Source organism: Cervus elaphus, chromosome 3 (assembly GCF_910594005.1).
Source record: "Cervus elaphus chromosome 3, mCerEla1.1, whole genome shotgun sequence".
In the NCBI taxonomy this organism is placed as follows: domain Eukaryota; kingdom Metazoa; phylum Chordata; class Mammalia; order Artiodactyla; family Cervidae; genus Cervus; species Cervus elaphus.
The window spans coordinates 19,678,169-19,697,525 of record NC_057817.1 but is presented as its reverse complement, the minus strand read 5'-3'; the positions used below and the strand labels follow the sequence as shown (position 1 = coordinate 19,697,525).

General features: G+C 44.1%; 1 protein-coding gene across 3 annotated transcripts in view; it reads left to right on the top strand.

Moving 5' to 3' along the window:
* POC1B (POC1 centriolar protein B) overlaps window positions 1-19,357 on the top strand; it is a 100,606-nt gene that overhangs the window by 10,074 nt on the left and 71,175 nt on the right. For all 3 annotated transcript variants that reach the window (XM_043880902.1, XM_043880895.1, XM_043880908.1), the window contains exon 3: window positions 16,954-17,125. In XM_043880902.1, coding sequence (XP_043736837.1) covers window positions 16,954-17,125 — 172 coding nt within the window. The remainder of the gene's footprint in view (window positions 1-16,953; window positions 17,126-19,357) is intronic.

The following is a 19,357-nucleotide window of genomic DNA, read 5'->3' as shown; positions in this document are numbered from 1 at the left end:
GGTTATAGTCCATGGAGTCGCAAAGAGTCAGACACGATTTAGCGACTCAATATGTACACATGCGAAGATCTCCAGCCTTTGGGTCAGAAGGGGAAATAGCAAAAGAATCCAAGAAGGAATGGTTAGAAAAATAGGAGGGAATGCCACTATAGCAGGGCATTATGAAAGCCAAGGTGTAGATAGAGCAGGGTAAAAATATTGGAAAGAGAGAATATGTTAGTCATTAGAGAGAGTGGGGGAGGGAATTATTGCAGAAGTGAGCACCACCGAGCAGTGTAGACTAGTCCCTATGAAATTAGCAGTCTTAAATTTATATTGTTCCTAGTCTTCCTTGGAGTGTGTCTAGCATTTCTGTCACAGATTCAGCCTCAGAAAAGGCAGAGTGACCGAGATTTTGCCAGAGGAATTTGAAGAGAGGAAGACAAGTCAAAGGTCTGAATATATGTGCAAGAAAGGGTTTATAAACTGGGTAAGGAAAGAAACGAAGACTACAAATTGGATAGTGAAATGAAGACAGTGAAAGAGAGCCTCCGTGGAGAACGGAGGTCAGTGGATTGGCGTCTGGATGAGATAGAAGCTGTGAGCAAGCCAGCTATAAGGAAAGCGTGTTGTTAAGGATAGTGGGTTTCAGTTAGTGATCAGAGAAGTGTTGGCGCTGCTTGTGATAACATCCAGGGCGTGATCACCGGAACAGGATGCTGAGGACACATGGAAGAAAAGGTCTTCAGAGAGGCCTGGGTGAGCCCTTGATCAGAAATGTTCTTCACTACCTCCCTCTGCTTGGCTGGTTCCTCTGTGTCCTTCATGCCTCCACTTAAAATGCCACTGATCACTTCACCTGAATTAAGGATTCTGTGCCCACGAGAAATTCTCATATGACACCCTGCTTTATCTTTCATGCCTCTTAGCACAATTTAAATTGATACGTTAGCCTGCTCCTTGACTTGTTGCTCTCTTCTCTGCTTAAACTAAAGCTCCCTGTTTAGAGATTTTTGCCTATTTTGTGACTCAGGACTCCCCCCGCCCCAGCCATCCTGCCCTTACATGTGGTAGGGCTGAGATATCTGTTGAGTGAACTTATAATACCAAGACTTGGAACAGAGAGAAAGACTGTGACCTCAGGTAGGTGAAGTGTGAAAATGCTTGCCGCTTGGGAGGGTTTCAGGGAGCTTGACGTCCCCAGGCAGAGTCAATGTGTAAGTAGGTAAGTAGGAGGAGGGACTTTCAGAGAGGAGGATGTGTGCACAAGAGAGATCCTGTAAATGGTGTTTCTGTGGCCAGGTGGCAGCTTTGGGGAAAGGACAGCAAGCGTGGGTACCAGGGTCAGCCCAGGGACCATCCCGAGCATCACGGGAGCGAGAGTGAGGCATCACTGATGGCAGTGGGGCTGGAGGCATGCCTGGAGAAACCACAGGAGGTGTGGTAGATTTGTGTATACTCAGAGGGTAGTGCGCTCTTGGGTTTCACAGGATGGGAGGCAATCAGAGAGGAGAGGATGGGAGCAAACGATAGCTTGTGAATGTCATCCCTGTTCATGGAGGTGGAAACGGGAAGCTGAGTAAGTTAGCTGAGGCGGTGTAGCTGGTAAGCAGCAGAGCCTGGCTGAGCCCAATCTCTCATCAGCTTCTGGAGCCACACTTTCCCCCCTCAGCTCAGTTTCCCAGAGGGCCGCACTCAAGTTTATACAAACATCAGAAGAGTTTCAGAGCATTTTCACAAGACGTGCACAATCTAAGCCGCGTGTTGAAGTTTCCATTTAAAATGATGTATTTCAGCATTGACATTATCAGCCTTTCCTTTTTTTGTGTTCAGGGTTGCTCTGTCATCGACTCATTCCCTGTTTAATCTTTGGGATGTTTGTAGAATAAATGAGGGTGTAGAACAATTTTATTTACCCCCTTTCTTACTGAATAGAGGCAGAATGAAATTGTGAATTTTTAAAGTTATTTTCCTGACCGTGAAACCATAATTGAAGTTTGCCAAAAATTCTTTTTCTCTTCTGGTTCTTAGTTGCTGAGTTGTGTCCGACCCTTTGGAGACCTCATGGGTTGTAGCCCACCAGGCTCCTCTGTCCATGGAATTCTCCAGGCAAGAATAGTGGAGCAGGTTGCCACTTCCTACTCCAGGGTATATTCCTGACCGGGGGATCAAACCCGTTTTCTCCTGCATTGGCAGGTGGCTTTTCTACCCCTGAGCCTCCAGGGAAGCCTGTTATTCTGGTTCCTGATGGCAACCTGTGTAGCAGCTTTTACTGAAGCTCCTTCTCCTGTCACTGTTTTTAAACACCGCTCCCCAGTGTTAACGTGACCTCAGGTGTGCACTGAGAGGCAGAAGCAGGGTGCGGTCTTTCTCGGATTTCCACGTCCGTCAGAATTAACTGAGGAGGTGGTCAAAAGTTCAGGTTCCTGGGTTTCACTCTACAGAGTGTAACTTCCTAGAGATACACGTCTTTAACAAGGTCCCCAGGAACTCCCGTGGGGCCAGTCTGTAAACCCCCGGAGCCTGGGCTCTTGATGTGGAATGTGGCGTCTGATTGTTGTTATTGTTGAGTCCGCCTCTTTTGAGACCCCGGTGGGTGGGCTGTAGAACACCAGGCTCCTCTGTCCATGAATTTCCAAGACAAGGATACTGGAGTGGTTTGTCCTTTCCTTTTCCAGGAGGTCTTCCCGCCCCAGGGATCGAACCCACATCTCATGCATCGGCAAGCAGATTCTCTACCACCTCGCCACCAGGGAAGCCCTTGGAGTTTGATAGATCTGGGTTAAACTCTGCTCCTTTCTATGTTTATGACCCTGGGCAAGTGACTTCACCTCACCAAGCCTCATTTCCTCATCCATACAAAAGGGATAATGATAGTCACCTGCCTCCTTGTGAGGATTAAGTAAAAGGATGTTTATCAAGTTCTTAAAAGGATTTGGCCCTTAGTGACAACTCCGGAAGGGTTTGTGTTGTTAAGCTCCTCAGCCCTCATAGAGAATTTGAATACATTAAATTTCTCCACACTGTCATTACTAAAGATTATTTTTAAAGCAGCCCCAGTTTCTTTGAGACTCTGCTTACACTACTAACAGGCTAATTACTTCATGTCAGCTAGCAGGAAAATTATTCCCTATTCATGGCAGAGGAATTTTGAGTTAGTGCCATCACTTAATTATATCAATACTATTACATAGTGCTTGGATTGGACAAGCTGATTCTGAAAGAATTAGATATTAAAGTTTATCTAGTTATGATTAGAATATTGTCTTTGTATTATGCAACCCTCTCTCTTACTTCTGTCTTGGTTTGTGGTGTGTTTGCCTGGGGATTACATTTTATTTTTCTTGTCTTGAAAAAAATATTTACAGTGAATTCCTCCTTAGATTTCCTTAGAAAATTTTCTTGTTTATATCTCCCTGAAGAAGGTGATCCAGTGTTTTCTGTTGTAACCCAAAACCAAAATGAACCTAGAAATGCAGCAGAAAGTACAAATTGTGATGCCTTCGTACCAGAGAGCTGAGTTTCGTCCCGGTAGGGAGTTTTAAAGCAGACGTGATGAAGGTAAGAAGTGTACTGAGGAACTTCTGAAATAATTGAAAAATTCGAGAATTTCTATATAGAGGTGGTTGAGTTTTTCAGACCCTCTTGACTATGGAATGAAAAGGCCTGAGAGGAATATAATCCAAATTTTTTAAGTTGTGAAGGATACTAGATGGTGAACATGGGCCTGCTAAAATACGTACTTTTTGACCCATCAATAATTATTCAGGGCATCTATCACAGTGATATTTTGTACATGTCAGAAATGACACGTGTTCATTACAATGCTGTTTGTAAACAACCTAAATATGGTCACCTGGTTGAAAAAATTAAGATACAGGTACATCGTAGAATGGCTTCCCTGGTGGTTCAGTGGCAACGAATCTGTCTGCAATGCAGGAAATGCGGGTTCAGTCTCTGGGTTGGGAAGATCCCCTGGAGAAGGAAATGGCAGCCCATTCCAATATTCTTGCCTGGAGAATTCCATGGACATAGGAGCCTGGCGGGCTACAGTTCACGGGGTCGCAAAGAGTCAGACACGACTTAGCGACTAAACACCACCACCATAGAATACTATTCAGCTATGAAAAAGACTGGGGCTGACTTCTTTCTCCAGTCAGGGTAGTTAACTAGGAACCAAATGTGCCCTCCAGCTGAAAGCAACTGTAAAACGAGACAGAATATACAAGGCAACTGTTTTCGGATGTTGAGCGACAGGGAACGTAAACCAGTGATCCTTGCAAGGGGGAGACACAAGGTGAGCCCCTCCCGTTCGCGCTTGGCCTTGGCTTTCTCTCGGGGGCGCACTCCCCGCTGCCCACGAGAGGGAGAGCTGAGCAGAGTGGGCCTGGCTGAGCCGGGGCAGGAGAGGCCTTCACCCTGGCTGTGACAGGGCCAGGGTGCGTGTGGCCGGATTCCCGAGAAGCTGCTACGGAGTGGGGTGGGTGACCTCAGACTCTGTGCGGCCGCTGCAGTTTTGGCTGAGGTGCACTTGAGAGAGTGTGAGGTCTCGGGGAGATCCCTTCCTGCTAGGCAGGAGGCGGGGGAGGATGAGGAGGAGGCTGGTGATCCCCGGGATCATGCCGAGTAGAGCTCGACCAAGCTGTGGCTCAGGCGGAGGGGAGATCTTTCCCAGCACCTCAGGCGAGACACCAGGGAGGCCAGGCCATAGGCATCAGGCTACATCTGAACTAAAGGGTATGCCCCAACACTCAGTTCACAACTGAAGGAGCCTTACTCTAACACAGAATAAAACCAAATCTGACAAGATCAAAAGGAGTGAAACCGCACCCTGACTCTAGTTAGTAGGACTGCTTATGGCAGGGATGTGGGTTAGTGATTCTGAAACTGTTTGCATGCCCTAGACTTGAACAAAAATATATTGAGTGTAATGTGAGCCAGGTTTTTTTCTTTCTTTTTACTGTGGGATATAAATGTTAGAAGAGGAAGGGCTGAAACATACTCTGTGCTGTTAGATTGAAATGGGAGTTACCAGTATATGAACACGTGGTTCTTAATACCTTTATCTTGATTTCTGCATATGGATAGATACCGCTTTCTATTTTTATCTTATTTCTTAGTTCTGACTTCTGAGATTTCTGTTTATATCTCATTTCTTAGTTCTGTCAGCTGTCACAGCAGTTTATGCATGCGTGCTAAGTCACTTCAGTCGTGTCCAACTCTTTCTGTACTGTGGACTGTAGCTCTCCAGGCTCCTGTGTCCATGGGATTCTCCAGGCACGAATACTGGAGTGGGTTGGCATGCCCTCCTCCATGGGATCTTCCCGACCCAGGAATCAAACCCACATCTCTCGCATCTCCTGTGTTGGCAGGCGCGTTCTTTACCCCTAGCACCACCTGGTAAGCCCAGTAGCAATGAGCAAACATAGTTGCCATATCTTGGTTTCTAAGTTTGCCATTCTCTATGAAAAGGAATCCAAACTTCTTGGGGGGAAAAAAAGACCTGCACCAGGGCTGGAGCAGGGAAAATACATCTTGCAATACCTTGTAAATATGGAAATAAGGAAGTATTCAAAGAATGATGGACACATATCAGGACACAGAGGCGAGCTTTAAGGGGCTTTTCCTAGCCAAATCTGGAACAGTATGAGAATCAGAATAAATAATGATAAATCTGGATAATAGCCCATTGAGTAAAATAATCTGAGTCCATACTGATGTAAACGAGGTATTGAATAAGTAGATAGATGGAGAAAAAGAGAAGATTCATCCTTAAAATAGTAAATAGTTCATTAATTTAATTAAACATTAGTAAATTAAAGAATAATGGGTTCAAAAATTAATGAAGGATGCTAAAATTAGTGGGTGACAGTTTATTGAGGAAGAGGATATTTACATAGTTTATCTCCCCCACAAAATACTTATTAATTACAAAGGGGAAAAAACACTAACTTTACAAGGCAAAAACTACCTACACCAAGTGATAAAAGTTAATCTCACCAATCCTGGGTCAAACATACCAAATGTACCCTAGTACAATGCACTGATAAGGGCACAGCATAACTTTTGTGGCATTCTTGTCAAAATATATGTATCCTAAATCTAATGACGAGGAAATATCAGCAAAAATCAAACTCAAAAAAAAAAAAAAAGACCAATTGGTGGTTACCAGAGGCAGTGGTAGGAGAAGGGGAATTGATGAAAGTGGTCAAACGGTACAAACCTCCGGTTGTAAGAGATGTACTACTGGGATGTAGAAGTGTAATTAACACTGCTGTATGTTATATGTGGGCTTCCCAAGGGCGCAGTGGTAAAGAATCCACCTGCTGGTGTGGGGGAAGCAGGTTTGATCCCTGAATTGGGAAGATCCCCTGGAGGAGGAAATGGCAACCCACTCCAGTTTTCTTGCCGGGAAACTCCCATGGACAGAAGAGCCTGATGTCCCTAAGGACAGGGTTGCAAAGAGACGGACACGACTGAGCAGCTGATCAACAGATCAACCAACCGACAATATATATAAAAGTTAAGAGTAATCCTAAGAGTTCTCGTCATGGGGGAAATTATTTCCTTCCCTATTTCTTTGCTGTATGTTTATGAGATGATGGATGTTCACTAAACTTATCGTGGTAATCATTGGAGGTATGTAAGTCAAATCATTACTCCGTTCACCTTAAACTTATACAGTGTAGTATGTCAGTTATGTCTCAATAAAACTGGAGGAGAAAATTATAAATAATCTAGAGAGAAATGTAACTAGACACCCACATTTGTTTAAGCACAGAAGAGAGTATCTTCTCTCCTCTGTGCTTAAACAAATATGTTAAATATGCCTCCAGGAAGGGGAACCAGGTGGCCAAGGGCTGGAGGGAAATTCAGTAAATACTCCTGTAATATTGGAATTCTGTATCATACACACTTACACAACAGAATAGATAAGGGAATTTAGCAACAAATGGAGAAAACCGGAGGCAATACCATTGTTTCCAGAAAAGATATTCCTCACAAAGCAAGCCTCTAATTAACCGCAGTTGATTTTGGTTAAATCAGTGAGAGTGCTTGGGTTGATTAAAGAAAGTTACTGCTATTCAACACAACAACTGATGCCCTTTTGGACGTTATGTAGAGCAAACCATTATTAGTCTGTTCTTTGTCATCAGCTCCAGGTGAGTGTGAAGGATTTCTTGAAACAATGGACTATTGTTATAGAATATAATTTAAAGATTTTTTTTAATGGCTAGACTTATTAAACTTTTAGCTTCCTCCCTCTGATAGTTTATCTCAAACAGATGGCGATTAGGTGCAAGCTTTGACATTTTAAATGACGGGGTAATGTTTATAGAGGGTGTGGTTCACTGGAAATGTATGAACACAAATTCCAAGTTGACACTCTACAGCACAGATGCCAATAATCAGATACCTTTTATTATGATGGTATTAGGGTTTGGTGGGCCAGGGTTAAGGAACTAAGGAGAGAAATTCAGGGTCGGTTTTCATAGTTTCCAGGAAGAATGCATTCATGAGCATTTTGTAGATGGTTAGTCCTTTTTCTGTTTTCTTGAGATTTGGAAGACAATGTAGCATGTATATGCTGAGCCACACAGTTGTAAGTGGGACATCTCTGCTGCCAGTGTTTCATAGTTAATAAGGCTCGGAAAGCCACCTGGCTCTCAGGGTTAGCTGTCCACATCCTTTAAACTAAGCGTTCATCCACCTTTCTGTCACTTCTCTTTAGCAGGCCTCATGCTGACAATAGCAGGTATTGCTGTAATATGGGTAAGTAGCCATCAACCCTAAAGCTAACAATTTTTGAGCATCCACTCTGGTTAAGGTAAGGGTTTCCATGGTGGCTCAGACAGTAAAGAATCTGCCTGCAATGCAGGAGACCCAGGTTCAGTCCCCGGGTCAGGAAGATCCCCTGGAGAAGGGAATGGCTACCCACTCCAGTATTCTTGCTTGGAGATTCCCATGGACAGAGGAGCCTGGTGGGCTACCGTCTGTGGGATCACAAAGAGCTGGACATGACTGAGCAACTAACACTAACTCTGTTAAGGTGCCCTTTTCCTTTTCTGAGGAAATATGTAAAAGCTCAATTCCTATGTCACCATCTCCGATGTGTCATATTCTTATACCTCTGGCTCTGTGTCTCTCCCACCCCCGCCACCAGCCCCAATTAATTGCCACTTCACATTGATCCTGTAATAACATTTTTTCCTGGTCCTTGTCATATTGAATTTTAGGGACCCTATAAACCTTCAATGAGTTCGTGGGTCAGTTGTGTATCTTAACTCTCTCTACTGCCTCCCTCCCATTTTCTCCTCAACCCACACCGTTCCAGCTTTGATCCCACCACTCCACTGAAACAATTCTGCTGCCAAAGCAGCCTTTGATCCTTGGGCCTACAGCTGGCTTCTTGGGCAATTGACCTGTATGGTCGCACAGGTCACACATTTAGTTTAAGGCCCTGCCATCCCGGTCTTGACATTTTCACTGATTTCCTACAAGAGACCCCACTTTTACATCTTATACGGGATCCCACAAATTATGTAGCTGGTCGTGTTCAGGCCTGATCTCACCAAGTCCCTTTGAAGCCTTTGACAACGACTCCGTCACCCTCTGTGAGTACACACTCTGTTCCTGGACACCGCAGTCTCCTGGCCCTTCCTACTCCACCAATGGCTCCTTCCTTTCGCTTCCTTCTCTCCAGGTTAAGCACCTTCTTCCGATTCTGTATCTAGACTTACTGCTTGAGTGACCCCATCCGATTTCCAGTCTTTAATGTATTGTCTACACTGACGCTGCTGACAGTAGCAAAAACTAACACTCCTGTAATAATAGCTACAGCTGAGTGTCTTCTGTGTGCCTGACTTGGCTTATGAGTCTTATTTCACTTAATACTTTAAATGCCTTAATCTCATTAACTATCTCTAGCATTCACCTGGGTGCCCAGGCCAGCAGCCAGGCACCTTTGTTTTCTTTTCTGTCTTTCCCCCTCACATCTAGTGTGTTTGCAAACCTTGGTGGACTCTGTCTTTACAATATACCTTGGTTTTGACTACTTCTCCCGCTTCCACAGTCTTCAGCCTGGTCCAGACCACCTCCTTCTGGCTGGGCTATTGCAACAGCCTCCAGACTGACTTCCTTCTTCCTTCTGTATGCACTCCAGACAACAGCCAGACTGAGACTTTTTGTTTGTTTTGTCTAAACACTTTTTTGAAGTATAAGATATGTACCAACAGTGAGCAGCTTGCTCAGTCTCCACAGTGTGACTTGCCTATTTGGCCAGTACCCTTGATCTCCCTTCCAGCCACTGTCCTCCCTGCCTGCCACCCACATAATCTCGGTGCTGACTTCTAACTCCATAGATCAGTTTTGCGTCTTCTTGAACTTTGTAAATACATTTTAATTACACAGGTACACAGTATGTATATACCACAATTTGTGTATCCATTTTACTTCGATGGGCAGTGGGGTTTCTAGTTTTGGTCTTCTTTGAGTAGTAGTTCCATAAACATTACTGTCTATATCTTCTGCTGAACATGTGTAAGAATTTCTGTAGATATTTGACTACTAGAAGTCGAATTGCTGAGTCAGATAGTAAGTGTATATTCAGCTGCTTATTGTTGTTTAGTCGCTAAGTCGTGTCCGACTGTCCTGCTACCTCATGGACTGTAGCCTGCCAGGCTCCCCTGTCCATGGGATTTCCCAGGCAAGAGGACTGGAGTGGGTTGCCATTTCCTTCTCCAGGGGATCTTCCCGACCCAGAGATCAAACCCACTTCTCCTACATTGGCGGGAGGATTCTTTACCATGGAAGCCCAAATACAGTCATCTTGTGTGCGAGTGTGTGTGGTGTGTGTGTGCATGTGTGTGTGTGCGTGCATGCATGTGTGTGTGTGCGTGTGTGTGTGTGCATGTGCACGTGTGGTGTGTGTGTGTGTGCGCGTATGTGCATGTGCGTGTGTGTGCGTGCGTGCGTGTGGGGTGTGTGTGTGCGCGTGTGTGTGTGCGCGTGTGTGGTGTGTGTGTGCGTGTGTGTGCGCGCGTGCATGCGTGTGGTGTGTGCGTGCGTGCGTGTGGTGTGTGTGTGTGTGTGGTGTGGTGTGTGTGTGTGGTGTGTGTGGTGTGTTTACGTGTTAGTCGCTCAGTTGTGTCTGACTCTTTGAACCCTGTGGACTGTAGCCCTCTGGGTTTCTTTGTCCATGGAATTCTCCAGGCAGGAGTACTGGAGCGGGTTGCCATTTCTTTCTCCCAGGGATCTTCCTGACCCAAAGATCCAACCCAGGTCTTCTGCACTGCAGGCGGATTCTGTACCATCTGAGTCACCAGGGAAGTCTTTCAGCTTAACAGATTTCAAAACAATTTTCCAAGGGTGGTTATAACCACCAACATTATCTGAGAGTTCCTTTGTTCCACATACTCACCAAGATTTGGTGCTATTTATTTCTTCTGTTGTGTTTTTCATTCTGTCTGTCCTCTTTTAGAGAAGGATAAGAGGCTTATGGAAGCTTCCTAATGGGAGAGACTGACTGAAGGGGAAACTGAGTCTTGTTCTGGTGGGCGGGGCCGTGCTCCATAAATCTTTAATCCAGTTTTCTGTGGCTGGCAGGGCTGTGTTCCCTCCCTGTTGTCTGACCTGAGGCCAAACTGTGGTGGAGGTGATGAAGATAACGTGACCTCCTTCAAAAGGTCCTGTGCACACTGCCACACTCAGTGCCCTGGAGCCAGCAGCAGCCACCGCCAGCCCACGCCTCCACCAGAGACTCCTGGACACTCACGGACCAGTCTGGATTGGTCTCTTGTGGGGTCACTGCTCCTTTCTCCTGGGCCCTGGTGGGCACAAGATTTTGTTTGTGCCCTCCAAGAGTCTGTTTACCCAGTCCTGTGTAAGTTCTGGTGGCTCTATGGTGGGGTTAATGGCGACCTCCTTCAAGAGGGCTTATGCCACACCCAGGTCTGCTGCACCCAGAGCCCCTGCCCCTGCAGTAGGCCACTGCTGACCCATACCACTGCAGGAGACACTGAAACACTCAAAGGCAGATCTGGCTCAGCCTCTGATCACATGGAGCACAGCCTTATCTAACTCAATGAAACTATGAGCCATGCCATGTAGAGCCACCCAAGAAGGACAGGTCATGGTGGAGAGTTCTGACAAAACATGATCCACTGGAGAAGGGAATGGCAAAGCACTTCAGTATTCTTGCCTTAGAACCCCATGAACAGTATGAAAAGGCAAAATGATAGGACACTGAAAGATTAATTCCCCATGTCAGTAGGTGCCCAATATGCTACTGGGGAAGGGTGGAGAAATAACTCCAGAAAGAATGAAGAGACAGAACCAAAGCAAAATCAACACCCAGTTGTGGATGTGACTGGTAATGGAAGTAAAGTCTGATGCTGTAAAGAACAATACTGCATAGGAACCTGGAACGTTAGGTCCATGCATCAAGGTAAATTGGAAGTGGTCAAACAGGAGACAGTGAGTGAATATCGACAGGAATCAGTGAACTAAAATGGATTGGAATGGGTGAATTTAACTCAGATGACCATTATATCTACTACTGTGGGCAAGAATTCCTTAGAAGAAATGGAGTAGCCCTCGTAGGCAACAAAAGAGTCCAAAATGCAGTACTTGGATGCAATCTCAAAAACGACAAAATGATCTCTGTTCACTTCCAAGGCAAACCATTCAATATCACAGTAATCCAAGTCTATGCCCCAACCAGTAATGCTGAAGACGCTGAAGTTGAATGGTTCTATGAAGATCTACAAGACCTTCTAGAACCAACACCCCAAAAAATGTCATTTTCGTGTTAGGGGACTGGAATGCAAAAGTAGGAAGCCAAGAGATACCTGGAGTAACAGGCAAATTTGGCCTTGGAGTACAAAATGAAGCAGGGCAAAGACACAGAGTTTTGCCAAGAGAACACACTGGTCATAGCAAACACCCTCTTCCAACAACACAAGAGAAGACTCTACACATGGACATCACCAAATGGTTGGACATTACCAAAGTCAGATTGATATATTCTTTGCAGCTGAAGGTGGAGAAGCTGTATATAGTTAGCAAAAACAACACCGGGAGTTTACTGTCGCTCAGATCATGAACTCCTTATTGCGAAATTCAGACTTAAATTGAAGAAAGTAGGGAAAACCACTAGACCATTCAGGTATGACCTAAATCAAATCCCTTACAATTATACAATGGAAATGACAAATAGATTGACTGGATTAGATCTGATAGAGTGCCTCAAGATCTATGGATGGAAGTTTGTGACATTGTACAGGAGACAGGGATGAAGAGCATCCCCAAGAGAAAGAAACACAAAAAGGCAAAATGGTTGTCTGAGGAGGCCTTACAAATAGCTGAGAGAAGGAGTGAAGCTAAAGGCAAAGGAGAAAAGGAAAGATATACCCATTTGAATGCAGAGTTCCTAAGAATATCAAGGAGAGATAAGAAAGCCTTCCTCAGTAATCAATGCAAAGAAGTAGAGGAAAACAATAGGATAGGAAAGACTAAAGATCTCTTCAAGAAAATTAGAGATGCCAAGAAATATTTCATGCAAATATGGGCTCAATAAAGGACAGAAATGGTATGGACCTAACAGAAGCACAAGATATTAAGAAGATATCTTGTGGCAACAATACACAGAAGAACTATACAAAAAAGATCTTCATGACCCAGATAACCACAATGGTGTGATCACTCAGCTAGAGCCAGACATCCTGGGATGCAAAGTCAATTGGGCCGTAGGAAGTATCACTATGAACAAAGCTAATGGAGGTGATGAATTCCAGTTGAGCTAGTTCAAATCCTAAAAGATGATGCTGCGAAAGTGCTGCACTCAGTGTGCCAGTAAATTTGTAAAACTCAGTGGTGGCCACAGGACTAGAGAAGGTCAGTTTTCATTCCAATCCCAAAAGAAAGCCAATGCCAAAGAATGTTCTAACTACCGCACAGTTGCACTTATCTCACATGTTAGCAAAGTAATGCTCAAAATTCTCCAAGTGAGACTTCAGCAGTACCTGAACTTCCAGATGTTCAAGCTGGTTTTAGAAAAGGCAGAGGAACCAGACATCAAATTGCCAACATCCATTGGATCATCAAAAAAACAAGAGAGTTCCAGAAAAATTTCTACTTCTGCTTTATTGCCTTTGTGTGGATCACAACAAACTGTGGAAAATCCTTAAAGAGATGGGAATACCAGACCACCTTACCTGCCTCCTGAGAAATCTGTACAGGTCAAGAAGCAACAGTTAGAACTGGACATGGAACAACAGACTGGTTCCAAATTGGGAAAGGAGTATGTCAAGGCTGTATATTGTCACCCTGCTTGTTTAACTTACAGGCAGAATACATCATGAGAAACACTAGACTGGATGAAGCACAAGCTGTAATCAAGATTGCTGGGAGAAATATCAATAATCTCAGATACGCAGATGACACCACCCTTATGGCAGAAAGTGAAGAACTAAAGAGCCTCTTGATGAAAGTGAAAGAGGAGAGTGAAAAAGTTGGCTTAAAGCTCAACATTCAGAAAACTAAGATCATGGCATCTGGTCCCATCACTTCATGGCAAATAAATGGGGAAACAATGGAAACAGTGAGAAACTTTAATTTCTTGGGCTCCAAGATCACTGCAGATGGTGTCTTCAGCCATGAAATTAAAAGAAGCTTGCTCCTTGGAAGAAAAGTTATGACCAACCTAGGCAGCATATTAAAAAACAGAGACATTACTTTGCTGACAAAGGTCTGTCTAGTCAAAGCTATGGTTTTTCCCAGTAGTCACGTATGGATGTGAGAGTTGGACTATAAAGAAAGCTGAGCACTGAAGAATCGATGCTTTTGAACTGTGGTGTTGGAGAGGACTCTTGGGAGTCCCTTGGACTGCATAGAGATCCAACCAGTCAATCCTGGAGGAAATCAGTCCTGAATATTCGTTGAAAGGACTGATGCTGAAGCTGAAGCTCCAATACTTCAGCCACCTGATGTGAAGAACTGACTCATTAGAAAAACCCTGATGAATGGGAGGGATTGGGGGCACGAGGAGAAGGGGGCAGCCTAGGATGAGATGGCTGGATGGCATCACCAACTCGATGGACATGAGTTTGAGTAAGCCCAGGGAGTTGGTGATGGACAGGGAGGCCTGACATGCTGCAGTCCATGGGGTCGCAAAAAGTCGGACACGACTGAGCGACTGAACTAACAGATCTCTCCTATTGTAGCCATTCTAATGAGAGTGTAGTAGTGTCTCGTTGTCGTTTTAATTTACACTTTACTGGTGACTAATGGATTTGAGTACCTTTTTATACATTTATTAGCCATTTGTATATCTTCCCTTATGAAGTGCCTACTTAAGCCCTTTGCCTATTTGCCTACTGTGTTTTCTTAACTTTCCTTATTGATTTGTAGGGTTCTTTGTATATTCTTTGTTATGTTGGATAAATGTATTGTGAATATCTTTTTCCTCTCTGTGACTTGCCATTTTATTCTCTTAGTGGTGTCTTTCAGTGAATAAAATTTCTTAATTTTAGTGTAGTACAAATTATCATTCCTTTAGTATTTTAGTAATTTTCATGTGTTGTTTAAACAATCATGCCTACCCCGGTGGCCATGAATATATTCCCCTAAGTTCTCTTCTAAAAGCTTATTGTTCTATCTGTCGCATTTAGATCTGTAATCCATATGGAATTATTTTTGTGTATAGTATAAAATATAGGAGACATTGTTTTCCTCATTGTGAATACCCAGTTGATCCACCATTATTGTTGGCTAGCCCATCCTTTTCTCACTGTCAGAATGGCATTTTTCTTAAATCAGATCACAAGATAGGCCTGTTCAGAATCCTTCAGTGGCTTAGGACTAAGTACACACCTCTCACACGGCTCCTTGCTGGCATCTGCTTCCTGGTGGGCTATTAGCCCCGGTTGTCTTTTTCTGCCTGTCCTGGTGGAGATGCTGGCCTCCTTGCTGTTCCTCAGGCTGCCAAGCTCACTGCTGTCTCAGGCCCTTACAGGTGGTGTCCTTCTGCCTAAAGTGCTCTTTCTTCATGTCTTAGCCTGAATCACTCCTCATTTCACTCAAGTCTCTGCTCAAATGGGGATGTCCCTTCCTTAAACAGAACCACTCACTACTCCGTATAACATTAAGAATGGGAAAAAAGGTATAAGCTTCCATTATAAGTACAAGAGACGTAATGTATAACATTAATTAACACTGCTGTATGCTATATATGAAAATTGCTGAGAGAGTAAGTCCTAAGAGTTCTTATCACATGGGAAAAGTTTTTTTTTTCTATTTCTTTAATAAGACTTATAAGATGATTGATGTTCGCTAAATCTATGGCATAATACCTTAGAACTCAAGTCCTAAATATAACATATATGATAATTCATGGTTTTCCCTGTTTTGTCACATTAGCCCCAAATAATTTGAATCTGATTTATTTAATAATTTGATGAATTGTGATGGAACATCAACTTTTGTACTTTAAGAAAAAAAGGGGGGTAGTATGCAGCTTATAAACTCTTAATTGTTTTACATGGAAACAATGCATAGGTCAAGTTCAAATGAATTTTATCTATGGCTAAAGAACTTAAAAGCTTTTCAGAGCTTCAGAGACTTTATTTTTCTCTTCTAACAGTAATACTGTGTTTCAAGGTATTTTTTCCTAAACATTCTATAATATAAGCTTAATGATTCTCACTGACCTGGTTTCTCTCACTGGGGCTATTTTGGGGGTACAGGCATATATAATGGGCTTCCCTGGTGGCTCAGTTGGTAAAGAATCCGCCTGTAATGCAGGAGACGTGGGTTCAATCCCTGAGTTGGGAAGATTCCCCTGGAGAAGGGAATGGCTACCCACTCTAGTAGTCTGAACTGGAGAATTCCATGGATTGTATAGTCCATGGGATCGCAAAGAGTCGGATATGACTGAGCAACTTTCACTTCACCTCATTTTAATGTGTATATAACATTTGGTTTTGTGGCAAGAGTTAGATCTGTCTTTCATTGGTTTACTTCTTGATCAAGGGCATTTATTTCCACTATTGATTCCATTTGTTTTCCTTTTCTTAGAGCTTTAAGGTAATGTCTGAAACATATGATTCTTTTATTAATTGTAGGATGTCATAACAGAGCACAAAGTGGGTTTTAAGCTTACCTTATCTAGCTATAAAAGACATTACTGGTCAGTTAACAAAACTGGAAAACATTTGGTTGGTTAAAGTACTGTCACCGATAATTTTTGTGAAGTTGATTGCAGTGTTATTGGTATGTAGAATAGCTTTATTCTTAGAAATATGCACTTAAGTATTTAGGAATACTTAGGTGCCATGGTGATGAATTTACTTACCCCAAAATGGCTTAAGAAAAAAATTGTGTGTGTGTGCATGCACATGCGTGCACATGCATGCTTGTGTACAGAAAAAGAGTGAGCACACAAGCAAATTATAAACCAAATGGGGCAAAATAGTAACAACAGGTGGATCTGGTAAAAAGTATATTAGTGTTCGTTATACTGTTAGTATAACTGTTCTGCAACTGTGAAATTATCTCCACATGAACAGTTGAAAAAAATCATCTTCTCCAGCCCTCTCGGGAGAAGCATGCAGTGCTTATGACACAGAGATTAAGTTACTCTCTCAGTCAGCCTGAGAGACACAGAACTCACCCCCAGTCCTGTGTCTCTGTTGTACTGAGCTGCCTTCTTTTAATAAGTAGTCATTGAGTTCTAACCAAATACAGGGGCCACTGATCCTGCTGTGTGGCTACATAGGACACAGCCATGCCTGCATATTAGTGACGTGGCTTTGGGTTTCTTTTTAAAATATTTTTGCCATTTCCTGGTCTGTCGTGCCACCTCCGGCCTCTCTGTTACCTGGATGTCTTGTTATTAGATACCCCGCCCATTGTAATGAGACATGCCTATGTTTGCATTTTCACACACAATGGTTTTGTTCTTCTGTTTCTTAATAGCTACCGGTTCTTGGGATACATTTCTCATGCTGTGGAGTTTCAGGCCACAAGCTAGAGCTTTCAGATACGTGGGTCACAAGGATGTTGTCACCAGCGTGCAGTTTTCTCCACTTGGAAACTTACTGGCATCAGCTTCACGAGACAGGACCATTAGACTCTGGATCCCTGATAAGTAAGAGAAGAACACCTTCTTTGCTATGGCTTTAGAAATGTAAAGGGTAACTGGGGCTGAGCTGTGTGCTATGCCCCTTGGATTGCCTAACCCCCCAGTTACCTGTACATCTTTTGTCTAAGTCACAGACGAGGTGTACTGCCTGGTAAAATTATTTCATACCATTTTTCCCTCATCTTGAACTCATAATTGTGTCTTCTACTTGAAAACTATTTCTAGCCACGGAAATATGCTTAATAATGTCTTAAGTGTTTTTGTGGGAGAGGCGGTTTGGGAGGGTGATGGTTATCAATCCCTTTATAAATCTCATGTAAGCTTTACATCATCTCTCCAGAGAGATACACATCGGACTGCCTAACCAAGATTTTACAGTTTATGGTGACTCAGATGATAAAGAATCTGCCTGCAATACAGGAGACCCGGGTTCAATCCCTGGGTCGGGAAGATCCCCTGGAGAAGGGAATGGCTACCCACTCCAGTATTCTTGCCTGGAGAATCCCATGGACCGAGGAGCCTAGTGGGCTACAGTCCACAGGGTTGTAAAGAGTCTGACATGACAGAGCAATGAACACTTTCAGTTTCAACCTACTACCTTTTCAAACCCTAGCTGAAAGTCCATCTATTTTAAGCAGTTATTGAGCTTTGATTATTTTAAAAGTTTTTAAACTCTTAAATTATATAGATTTCAAAGATATATGAAAGTAGAGTAGATAACATGACAGCTCCCCACCATAACCATCCACCACACTCAGTAATTCTTCAATGTTCTTATCAGTCTTGTTTCATCTGTCCACCCCCTTTTTTTCTGGAATATGTACATATCAGATCACTTCTCTTTAGATAATAAGAAATGTTTTCCATCACTCTGTAGGGGCGGGATTTGATCTGTGGTTCGTGCCTGAATGGGCTCAGGCACTCCCAAATAAATGAAGGTTCCTGAAGCATTTCCCTGCCAGTGGGCACTTTTTTCCCTGCCACGGCCCAAAGGAAACTCCAAACTGAGAAATCTGAACATTGTCTCAAGGCAGCAAACGCTACTGAGGAGAAGGGACATGTTGACATGTTCTGTCTGACACTACAGATAGCAGCCTAAGAGGGAACTGTAAGGAAGAGAGACTGGCTCAGGGTCTAAAAGGGAAAACATTTTTAAAAGCCTTGACTTTGACAATTTAGGACTAGTGGTTTGCTGTTTTTCAGCACAGCCTCCGCCTCCCATTGCTACTTTGGGGAAAGCCCAGTGAGTAAACCACTGGGTAGATGAGCTAAAAGCACATGGAATTATTAATTTTCACTGCCTGATCTAAGCACCACAATTAGGCTTGTGTAGATGTGTCTAGTTCCTCTTCCTAAATCATATCTCAGCAGGCCAGGGCAACAGCGGGTCATGGCGATGAGAAGGAAACTGATGAACCAGTTATCTGTTGCTGCATAACAGTCCCCAAACTTAGTAGCTTAAGACAGTCACCATCATCTCTCCCAGGTTGGGGGCGGTCTGGACGATTTTCCCACTGCCCCGTTAATGTGGGCCGTCACGCAGCTTCATTGCGCTGGCAGCTGGGCTGGCAGGCCCAGTGCCTCCGTCAGAGGCCGGTGGCCTCGGTGTTGGCCAGAGGCTGGGCTCCTGTGTCCTCCACACGCCCTTTCTGCAGCAGCATAAAAGGGCCTCCTTACAGCGTGGCAGCTGTAGGATCATCAGAGCCGAAGCTGCTAGGCTGCTTTGCGGCTGGGCCTGGAGCCTGCACGGTGTGCCTCCTGCCACATCCCGTTGGTCACAGTCAGTCACAACAGTAGCCTGACTGAGACTCGAGATTTGAAGGAGGAGAAATTGGTGGATTCTGCCAAGGTGAGGAAGAGAGGTGTGTGTGCCCAGGGGAAAGAGGAACTGTGGGCCGCCAGGTGAGCAGACCGACCCTGAAGCTGGTGGTCGGAAGGCTGAGAAGGAATAGCAGGAGCGAGCTGGGAGGCAGGTCTGGCTGGCATTGGTCACGGTGGGCAGTCAAGAGAATTCAGGCAGAAAGGGCAGGTAACTGTGTGGGAGGTGGAAAGACTCTGTTAAGGCAGCTGAGGAGCTAGAAACCAGCTAAGCACCAGCACAACAAACACGAGGCACTCTTATCTCGGGTTCTCACAATACTTCCTGTTGGGACCAGATCTGGATCCGTCAGTTGGGCCTGCCTATTGCCAGGAGGAGGATTTATTACAAAGAAGGCAGACAGGATAGACTTCCTGAAG